Source organism: Elaeis guineensis, chromosome 13 (assembly GCF_000442705.2).
Source record: "Elaeis guineensis isolate ETL-2024a chromosome 13, EG11, whole genome shotgun sequence".
Taxonomy (NCBI): Eukaryota; Viridiplantae; Streptophyta; class Magnoliopsida; order Arecales; family Arecaceae; genus Elaeis; species Elaeis guineensis.
The window spans coordinates 14,398,903-14,410,194 of record NC_026005.2 but is presented as its reverse complement, the minus strand read 5'-3'; the positions used below and the strand labels follow the sequence as shown (position 1 = coordinate 14,410,194).

The 11,292-nt window shown below is 46.9% G+C and overlaps 1 protein-coding gene across 2 annotated transcripts; it reads left to right on the top strand.

Annotated features, from left to right (window-relative positions):
• Positions 1-238: 238 nt before the first annotated feature.
• On the top strand, positions 239-10,962 carry LOC105056464 (uncharacterized). 2 transcript variants are annotated; one of them, XM_073247705.1, is made up of 2 exons: positions 239-1,716; positions 10,513-10,962. In XM_073247705.1, exon 1 carries the CDS (start codon positions 673-675, stop codon positions 1,711-1,713), a length of 1,041 nt encoding a protein of 346 aa, XP_073103806.1. In that variant the 5' UTR covers positions 239-672; the 3' UTR covers positions 1,714-1,716; positions 10,513-10,962. The 2 variants fall into 2 exon arrangements, with proteins under 2 accessions (XP_073103806.1, XP_073103805.1); XM_073247704.1 differs by having other exon boundaries at positions 10,505-10,962.
• Positions 10,963-11,292: the final 330 nt, after the last annotated feature.

Below are 11,292 nucleotides of genomic sequence, written 5' to 3'. Positions count from 1 at the left end.
ATAACGTCCGTGACTTTATCCATGATCCGAACGGCCAATTAGTGTGATGGTTAATTTCTGGGTGCCTTTTCGGTGTCGATAGGATTAAAAGATTTACCTGAAGGTGCCGGTAACCGGTGGTGCCGATACCAGCAGATAATGGGCTCGGTGCCGCGGTGCCGGTAATTCCTCTCACCGCCCTTGCTCCCCGACCGCAAACGGCCCACAGACACGTCTCCTTCGAACTCCTCGCTCACCGGTGGAACGAATCTATAAAAAATGCAAAAAGCCCCCGGGATCCGGAAAAATCTCCTCTCTCCCTCGCGGCCTTTCCGTGAAGCCGTTCCCTTCTCTATTCTTCCACCATTCTCCCCTTTCTTCGTCTCCTCTTCTCATCCTCCCAAACCGTCACCCTAGATCTGGAGTTCCACGGCGGGTATGTCGGCGCCGGCGGGTGAGCACACCGGCGTCAGGTATTCCTCTCGAGAGACGCTCCATTCGCTTCTTCTCCGGTTCTGAATTGCTCCTTTCACGGCGAGATCGCGCAAAAAAAGGGTTTTTTTTTTTTTTTTGGTTTTTGAGGGTAGAATAGTGTATATAGAGAGATGATTAGGGTGAGGATTTAGTTGGGGCTTGTACAGATGAAGGACAGGTTGAAGGTATAATATAATAGGTAGGAAAGAAAACAGAGACATGAGTTTGGGTGCGGAGGAGGAGAGCGGGGCGGCGGCGGCGGCGGAGATCCACCTTCCAGCAGAGGTGGGCTGGGAGATGCTGGACAAGTCCAGATTTTTCGTCCTCGGTGCGGCGCTCTTCTCAGGCGTATCGGCGGCCCTGTACCCCGCGGTGGTCCTGAAGACCCGCCTCCAGGTGACGCACCCGCCGCCGTCGTGCATCCGGGCGGCGGTGTCGATCCTCCGGCACGAGGGTCTCCGGGGCTTCTACAAAGGGTTCGCGACGTCGCTCACGGGGACTATCCCCGCCCGAGCTCTATATATGAGCGCGCTGGAGGTGACCAAGAGCGCCGTCGGCACCGCCACGGTCCAGCTCGGGGTCCCCGAGCCGGCGGCGACGGCGGCCGCCTCGGCGGTCGCGGGGCTCAGCGCGGCGGTGGCGGCTCAGGTGGTGTGGACTCCGGTCGACGTGGTGAGCCAGCGCCTTATGGTCCAGGGCGGCGGCGGCGCGGCGAGGTACCTCGGCGGCGTGGACGCCTTCAAGAAGATCCTCGGATCGGACGGCCTCCGCGGCCTCTACCGCGGCTTCGGCATGTCGATCCTTACCTACGCCCCCTCCAATGCCGTCTGGTGGGCGTCCTACTCCATCTCGCAGCGGCTCATCTGGGGCGGGATCGGTTACCACGCCGGCGGCCTCCGTCGCCTCTCCACGGCTGAGGACGGCCGCGGAGGTGGAGGAGGAGGAGGAGGGGCGTTGAGGCCGGATTACGCGACGGTGGTGGCGGTGCAGGGGGTGAGCGCGGCGGTGGCGGGGGGTGCGGCGGCGGTGGTGACGATGCCGCTGGACACGATCAAGACGAGGATGCAGGTGATGGACGGCGGGGATGGGGGCAGGGTGACGATCGGACGGACAGTAAAGAGACTACTTAGAGAAGGGGGTTGTGGGGCGTGCTATAGAGGGTTGGGGCCGAGGTGGGCTTCGATGTCGTTGTCGGCGACCACCATGATTACTACCTACGAGTTCTTGAAGCGTCTCTCAGCCAAGGATGGATCCATTTGAGAGGTATGCCAATGGAAAATATGGAAAAAAGAAAGGTTTTTCAATTTTTCCCCGTATATTTTCTCTTATTATATATGTATATGTATATTAGGTTGTTTCCCTTCTTTTTTTTTTTTTTTTTTTTTTTTTTCTCCCGTTTGGATAGAGAAAATGGGAGATGGAAAAAAATTATCATGATGTAATTCCCCTGCATGATGTTTTTATGAAATCTAATCCAATCTATGCTTTCTGTTTATTTATTTATTTTTTTAGGCGAGTAATTCATTTGGAAATTCTTGGGTTGGTGAGTGGTTGGTGAGAATGGATAGGAATAATAAGAAAGGTGATGATGATTGTTTGGATAAAAGATAAAATCTAGGATGAAACAAAATGGCAGTGTTTGCAGTTTGAGCTACAAATGTGTCAGTGCTTTTTAGCTTGAATGATGTTAATGGAGAGTGTTAATTGAGAGCAAACTAGTGATTTTGGGGATTTGGGAATTGTACAAATGCAGGCTCTCTTTTTGGTGCTGCAAGGCCCCATAGGACCCTTTGTCTTCTGAAGCTTGATTGGCTTCAGAGGAAATAAAAATTAAGAAGGGGATGGTGAGAGGAAGCTAGTGGAGGGAAAGACATGATTCTATCCTGTGGATCCTGTCTCTGTTAGTGTTTCGGTAAAATTATCACAAGTACTTGCCATCATAAAAAGTACTGGCTTGGTATTGGTTTCTTGAAAGGAAAGCCTGCAGAGCATAATCCTACATCAGTATCCAAACCTCATCTACTTAGGTTTATCCAAAGCCAGATTGTCACACATATAATATGTTCTAACGGTTGCGAAGTATGGAACTTAATTATGAAAATATAAGATGATATTGGTGGTTGAAAAAGTGGAAGAAAAGAAAATTAATTAGGAGGAAGCAATTTGAGTTCATAAATTCAGCAGCAACTGTTCAATGTAAACTGCTAGGTTTGTGGAAGAGACTAGGAATCAGATTCAATGGTTTGTTGAATGTTGCTACGTGCAAGTTGAGGCTGATGTAATTTAGGGTACCAGGGGATGCTCATTTGTCAGCTATGGAGAGGAAAAGTCTGGGGAATCTGAGGATTTGGGTGGGTCCATTCAGAAAGATTGTATGCTCTGACTGTGATCCTAAACATGTATCTTCCCTTTACAGCCGTGAGTAAAAATGAGAAATTATTAGATGGGCCAAATCCATTGGGGATCTAGAATGAAATTATCTAGATTTATTTATCTTCGGATGAAATTATTAGGTATATTTATTTCACCTTAGATCCATTGAATGTGATCCATCTAATAATTTCGTTTGTAAAATCGAGTAGAGGTTTGGAAGCGATTGTCTAAGCAATCAGGTGTGATCTAGAATCTCTAAACAACTTACTATCGTTAGTCTTTACATCCGTAGATTAGAAGGTATGTATTATTCAGTATTTTGTTTATTTTTTATTGCTGTATGTGTGTATTAAAAAATTAAAATTATATGACTTTTTTTGAAGTTTAGAAATTGTAATCAAACAGCATGGGTGGTATATGCCTGTATTTATTTTTTTATTTTTTTTAATTCCCCCCCTCCTACTAACTAATATAGAAAATATTTTATTTTATTTTTTGTCATAAATCCGTCCTTTCTCCAAGTAAACCGAGAGGATGCAAGGAAGTTGATGGTAAGGATAACGGGTTTTGCTCAGGGGTTGCACATAGGTTTTTTGACCATTCGATTTAAGATCAATGATACTAATTTATTTACAAACAACTAGTTTTAATTGGGGTTGGTGCGGTAAACAATTTGAATTGCATGGATGATTTTGTATGATAATAGGTGACAAGTTAAAAACAATAGGTGACGAGCAAGTAGTTTTAAAAAAAAATAGATGACAAATTAAATAATTGAATTTTTAGTGCCTTTTCCTGCAATTCCTCTCGTCACAGGGCCACCATCGTACTCTCCATGGCCATCATTTTTGCCATCGATTTCATTATCGAATCCTTCATAGCCATCATCTTCACTAAAGTCGACTTCCTACATCGAGCCAAGGAGCAGATGAAGGCCGCTGCTGGTGCTGCCACTCGGGCAGCGAGCTCGAGCCCAAGCGGGCCTCATGACGGTAGCTAATGCCATCGTCTTTTAGATCCGACTCCCACCCTAATGCTCTAAGGCTCCACCCATCTCAGTAGCTCCTATCTCATCACTCCTTCTATTGCCCTAATCTCATTGATTGCCATCCCTCCTGTCCGGCGGCTGCCCTCCACCCTTGCAGTTCACTCTCTGTGGTGAATTTTTGATTGGATGATTGGATGGTTGAGAAAAATAATAAAGAATAAAGTCTTAATATCCTTATTTATAGGTTTAAATATTTTCTATAAAATATCTTAAATATCCTCTTTTATAAAGTATTATTATAAAGGTATATATATCATAGCAAAATCTTAAGGATAAATGGCGAATCGATTCTCCCAATCACCGCAAAGCTTCATGATCTATGAACAGTATCCCTGTGGGTCATGCGTGTGTGCACGAATCTTTTTTTAGTCCGTCCATTTTGGATTGGGTTTGGCAACGGTGGGGGCATTGACATGTCGCTCCGGCGTGGGATTGTTTACGTTATCCTTGGCCCTGCCCCACACTCCATCACTATTCCAAGGGGTATTATTAAGGAGGCCTTGTGGATTATATTATCCAAAAAATTAAGGATATTGGATCCAAAGAATTATTTTCCTCCGCACTCTCTTCCCAGCTAACCTATACGGTGTATACGGCCCTTAGCTCTTCTTGCAAGCACTTGATAAGTTATCCCACGAATCCATCTTAAATCTAGGGGTCGGTAGCATCCCATTTCAAAACTAGGGCGTCTTTTGGCTCCATTAGCAATTATAAAGTGGACTGGGAGGGTCCATCTAACCGGAGACCGCCCACGGATGGTTTGGACAGTAAGTGGTGACTAGGTTTGGTCCGCGGCATTTGGGTAGCGGAATATGTCATTGTATTGGTAAGACAGGATATGATATTTGGTATAGGATAATTTGGATTGATCGAGAACAAGGCAACCAGTTGCGGAATGGTGACGTTTCCTTTGGAAACTTGTGTGACTCAAACTTGTGGGTTGTTTCCAAGTTAAAATGGTCTCTATTATTGAGGGACAATTGTTTGTTGGTGGTCCCACCTGGTGCTACATTCCATACATGTTTGCTTGTGATGCCACACAAGTCATCATTAAAGTAATCTAAACAAATAGTGTGACAAGAAAATCTACCCAACAAGAAAGTTAGCTATGAATGTTTATTATTATTATTTTTTTGCCGTTCCCTTTGTGAAGCAATTGAAAAGTAATGGAACCATTTGGTATTAGTTATGCTTGTCACTGTTATTTTTAAAATCACAAAAGAAAGATCAATAAGATTGAGAAATATGGTCTTGTTACACCTTTTTAATTTTCTGTTACTGCTAAGATTTTTTAAACAAAATGCAATGTGAAGACTTCCTAGGGTAATTGGGAAAAAAATTGGCAGCACTACTACATATGTCCTTTATGTCACAGTTGTATAAAATTTTTTGCGTGAGATTTTTGTGTTGCTAAAGCATCCTTTGGAAATGTTTAGAAGGCTTAGTAAACTGAGATTTGCTACAAATGGGATCACACCATTGACAAACTGTGATAAGTGAAATATGCATGTTTGTATTTTCTCAGTAATTGGAAAAAAAAAAAAAAATGGCAACACTACTGCATATGGCCTTTATATGACAGTTGTATACACCTTTTTGCATGAGATTTTTGTGTTGCTAAAGCATCCTTTGGAGATATTTAGAAGGCTCAGGAAAATAGGATTTGCTACAAGTGGGATCACACCATTGACAAACTGCGATGCGCGAAATATGAATGTTTGTATTTGCTCAGGAAAACAAAGAGAAAATGAAATACACAGACATGCTCTTTTTGAAGTTTTGTTCTCCCTCGAGTAGGAATCTTATTGTTAGGATTTGACGTCTCGAGATTCAGCCCATATTGAGCCCACAGCGAGCTTCACGGCAAAAAACGGAGTCCAACGAGACCAAGATCACCTGAAACGGAGCTCGAATGGAAGAGATACGAGCTTTTAAAGTCGGCACGAGAATCGAGGCGGCGGAGGACCGGTGGCGAATGGCAGCGGTGCGGCCGCAGGCGGTGGCGCGCGGGACGCGCGACCCAGGCCCGCGCGGTGGGGGCCAGCGGCCCAGCCGGGCGCGCGGCCCAGGCGCGTGCAAGCCCGCGCGCAGGCGCGGCCCAGGCCAGCGCACAGGCGCGGCCCAGGCCCGTGCGCGCGGGCCGGCCCAGGCCAGCGGCCTGCTGGCCCTTTGCCCCGGTCCACCGTGGACCGAGCGGTCCACGGTTGGGCCTGTGGACCGCGTGGGCGTTTCCCATGCGTTTCTCGCGGTCCATGGCACTATTCCATGGACCGGAGTGCGATCTGACGGCCCAGGAGGCTCCCGGTCTTGATCCGACGGTCTGGATCGTGATTTGGGTTGATTAAGGAGTCCTAATCATGATCTAAGTCGTGATTAAGGTTATAAAAGGCCCTGTATACAGAGAACAGGGTGAGGTGGTTCGGGTTTCTCGCCGTACGAAGCCCGTACGAATCCGAGAAGAGAGAGAGGCGAGAGCGCTGTGAGAGAAGGAGCAGGAGGTTCCTGGACTGCGGTCGCCATGCTCTTCAGGGGTTCAGGGGGTCTTCAAGAGAGAGAGAGCTTTTGTGAGGAAAACTTCAGGTGAGAGAGAATTGGGTGTACAAGGGTTGAAGGTGAGGTCTCCTCTTGTAAAATTTTCTTTTCATAGTGAAGTTTGCATGCCCCGTGGAGGCGAGCCCTTTTGTGGCTGATCCACGTATTTTAATTGTTTTTCCTTTTGTTTTGTTTCTTCTTTCTTCCTGCTGCATCGCGTGGTACTGAAAGGATCTTGGGAGGTGGTATCCTGGCCAGACATCCACCCAACAAGTGGTATCAGAGCAAGGCGGTACAAGGACGCAAATTGCAGTGGTGGTGAGCAAGACTGAAGATGGAGAAAACAGGAACAATCAAGATAGAGATCAACAAGTTTGATGGTAAGAGCAATTTCTCCTTGTGGCAGGCAAGGGTGAAGGACGTGCTCATCCAACAGGGGTTGATCGATGCTCTCTTGTGCGATGAGAAGCCGACCACCATGGAGGTGCGGGATTGGCAACGGCTACAGATGCAGGCGGTGAGTATCATCCGCATATACCTAGCGGATGAGGTGGTGATCCATGTGCTGAGCGAGACTTCCCCGACGGTGCTGTGGTCGAAGCTCGAGGAGTTGTACATGGCGAAGTCTCTCACCAACACTCTTTTCTTCTGGAGGTAGTTTTACCAACTGCGGATGACTGAGGGACAGAGCGTGCAGGAGCATTTGAGCCACTTCCAGAAGATCCTCACCGACCTTCTCAGCGTTGGCGAGAACGTTGAGGAGAAGACCAGGGCATTGGTTTTGCTGGCGTCGCTTCTCCCTTCGTACGAGTCCTTAGTGACTGCTCTTCTAGTGAGGAAGAGCACTATCAAGATGGACGAGGTCACCACGGCGATACTCCAGAACGAGGTTCTCAGGAGGGAGAACCCAGCTTCGAGTTCTGGTGGCGGTAGCTCAGCTTTGGTGGCTTCTGGAGGAGCAGGAGGTGGTAGACGGAGCGACAGGAGATCGCAACGAGGGCGGTCTAAGTCCAGGAGGGACTTGAGCAAAACCAGGTGTTACCGGTGTGAGGAGTTGGGACATCTAGCCAAAGATTGCCCTCAACTGAAAAATCGGACGGTGGCTGCTGTAGCGACGGCTGGCAGTGATTCAGATGGAGATGTCCTGGAGATATCTGACGAGGTATCTACTTCTTCCCAGCAGTGGATATTAGATTCTGCATGCCCCTATCATGTATGTTGCAGAGAGGAGCAGTTTGACTCCCTAGAGAACAGTGTGGGCATTGTATATCTGCCGGATGGATCGAGCTATGCGATCAGAGACATTGGGACGGTTAGTTGGAGGACACATGACAGTGCAGTGAGGAGATTGGGGGAGGTCCGATACATACCCGATTTCAGGCGGAATCTTATCTCACTTAGCAGACTGGATTCAAGAGGCTACAGGATGGTAGCTGGTGGAGGAATCCTGAGGGTGCTACGCGGCGATAGGATTGTGCTGGAGGGGAAGAAAGGGAGCAGAGGATATTATTACCTGGCGGGGAGCCCAGTGCGAGGTGGAGCTTCGAGAGCCAGGCGGAGCCCAGAGCGAGGTGGAGCTCCAGGAGGCGGATCGGACACGAGACAGGAGACTCGGGAGGACGAGAGGCGACGTCGCAAGGTCAGATTTCTATTGCCGCAGGATGATGCCCCGAGCAAGTCTCAGGTCAGGAGGAGCACAGCATACGATGGAGATGGGATCGAGCAGCCTGGCTCGACTCCCATGTTTGCCCATCCATGATCAGCAGGCGATTGCCCCAAGGCATGGGGGCGAGGAGATCCAGAAGCTCTCGGAGTTTGGAGGAGGCCGAATATCGAGTCGAGGTGGAGATTGTTAGGATTTGATGTCTCGAGATTCAGCCCACATTGACCCCACAGCGAGGTTCGCGGCGAAAAACGGAGTCCAACGAGATCAAGATCACCTGAAATGGAGCTCGGATGGAGGAGATACGAGTTTTTGAAGTCGGCACGAGAATCGAGGTGGCGGAGGACCGCCGGCAACCGGCGGCGGACGGCAGCGGTGCGGCCGCAGGCGGTGGCGCACGGGACGCGCGACCTAGGCCGGTGCGGGACACGCGACCCAGGCCCGCGCGGTGGGGGCCCGCGGCCCAGGCGGGCACACGGCCCAGGCGCGTGCAGGCGCGGCCCAGGCCCGCGCGCAGGCGCTGCCCAGGCCCGTGCGCGCGGGCCGGCCCAGGCCAGCGGCCTGCTGGCCCTTTGCCCCGGTCCACCGTGGATCGGGCGGTCCACGGCGGGGCCTGTGGACCGCGTGGGCATTTCCCACGCATTTCTCGCGGTCCATGGCACTATTCCGTGGACCGGAGCGCGATCCGACGGCCCAGGAGGCTCCCGGTCTTGATCCGACGGTCTGGGACGTGATTTGGGTTGATTAAGGAGTTCTAATCATGATCTAAGTCGTGATTAAGGTTATAAAAGGCCCTGTACACAGAGAACAGGGTGAGGTGGTTCGGGTTTCTCGCCGTACGAAGCCCGTACGAATCCGAGAAGAGAGAGAGAGGCGAAAGCACTGTGAGAGAAGGAGCAGGAGGTTCCTGGACAGCGATCGCCAGGCTTTTCAGGGGTTCAGGGGGTCTCCAAGAGATCGAGAGCTTTTGTGAGGAAAACTTCAGGTGAGAAAGAATTGGGTGTACAACGGTTGAGGGTGAGGACTCTTGTAAAATTTTCTTTTCATAGTGAAGTTTGCATGTCCCGTGGAGGCGAGCCCTTTTGTGGCTGATCCACATATTTTGATTGTTTTTCCTTTTGTTTTGTTTCTTCTTTCTTCCTGCTGCATCGTGTGGTACTGAAAGGATCTTGGGAGGTGGTGTCCTGGCCAGACATCCACCCAACACTTATCTTTTTATAATTTCGAACTACATGTCGAATTATATCATAATAACAAATATACTCCGAATCATGAACTATTGAAAAAATCATCATCTTGTATTTTTTGCCTTTTACCAAATGGTTCTCTAAATTTTCTTTGTGAACAAATTATTCAAGATTATTAATAATTCATAATTTATTTAAAATGAATTCACTATTTATTTTCACTGATTTGGTTTAATCTCCTGCTGGAGTTAAAAGGTGACCTTATTTTTGGCTGGTTCAACAGCTCATCCAACCTCAACATGCAGTCCCCTCAGCCTAACCTAACCTGATGTCACACTAATAGCCTTTTTTTTGACCAACCAAGTGCAACATGGAATAATTTGATCTTCCTTATCCATTTGTTTTACCAGTCACAGTCCCATGTCGTTATCCTATCTCACCTTTTATTTTAATCTAATCTTCTGCCTTAACCTAATCATGATGGCGTATTTTGCAAGTTGCAAGTGGCTAAATAAGAAAGTACTGCCTTCGGCTCGGCCAACCAAATTTAACTTGTATGCAGGTTCGAAGGCATGAAACCAATATAGATCCAGTTTGGTATCCCCAGGTATTGTTTGTTTATAGATTTGTTTTGGGGTTAGACCATTGGTGGCCTTCGCCTATGCTTAAAGACAAGGGTATTTTGCTCAGCCTTTGGGAATCCAAAGACTATTCTGACTTTATCATTCCATAAACGTTGAGTAAGGAGGTCTATTAGGTGGATTGAAAGGTTAAATGTCTATTATGGCACAAAATGGTCATAAGCAACGTGTCTTTCCCATTATTTGGGAGTTCCACTTCAACACCTGCCTCCCAATGGGTTTACCACTGAATTCCGCATTCAAAATAAGGTGTCTTAAGTCACTTACCATTGATTTATCCTCATTTAATATGATGAAATTATATGCACGAAAGCTTGTTAAAGGTTAATTAGGCCGATAACAGATACAAATAAAATTATTGTTTATTTCTTGTTCAATAAGGTTGCAGCATTGGAAGAACACATCGATGTAGTATAATCTACACATAGCTTTCATGAAAAGATAATTATGATATAACAATGGAAAAAACTGTTGCTAATCTAGATGGTATTTGAATTTTATTATTTATTTATTTGTTGACAATTGGTTAAGTGACATAGCATGATGTTACATAAGTACTGTAATGAGAGAAGCTTTATAATTAATTTCTTTCTTCTGCTTGGACTAGAATTACAGAGATACAAATTGGCCACACCTGACTCCAATCATTACTAAGCCACAACACTTACAACCAGCCCAGTCTTTCCTATTTCTGGCCTATCTGAAGAGCTCAAACTGGTTGCCGTTGGACTTAATACTTGGGCCCTGCTGAGCTGCACTAACCCATTTTGAGGGATGAGGATTTGAACTCTGGGAGGATTTGATGGTGGCACACTAACTTTGAGGATCATGCCACCCATAAAACTCATGTTCTGGCAACAATAGCTACAGACCAAGGGGGCAAACACATTCAAGTACTTCAAATTTGATGTATGGTATGGTATTAATTTGTTTTGAAGAGTTGCCATAAACTATATTTATCTATTGCTAAGAAAACTGGACCTCTGGTATAAACAGTGAGAATCCTTTTGGATAAAATTCAAAAACAAGTCTTCTTTTTATACATATAACGTGAATTTGATGATAGATCTCAGATGCCTACCAAAAATAAGATGATAGAAACATGAGCCATGGTCGAAAAGGTCTCTGATTGAAAATTTTGAAGCAAATGTATGACATGGTTGAAGTGCCAGCTGGTTCTGAAGGTATTGCCAGTCCACAAGCAGTATGTGCATTCTCCCAGCAATGACCATTCCTTGTTCAACAATTTGAAGAAGGATGAGACTGTCACCAAGTGATGGTCTCACCTGATTCAACAATGTGAAGTAGGATGAGACAATCACTTAAAGTATCACATTTTGCATTCTACCATTGACTGCAGTTTTGCTGTGTGTGTGTGTGTGTCTCGCATAATGA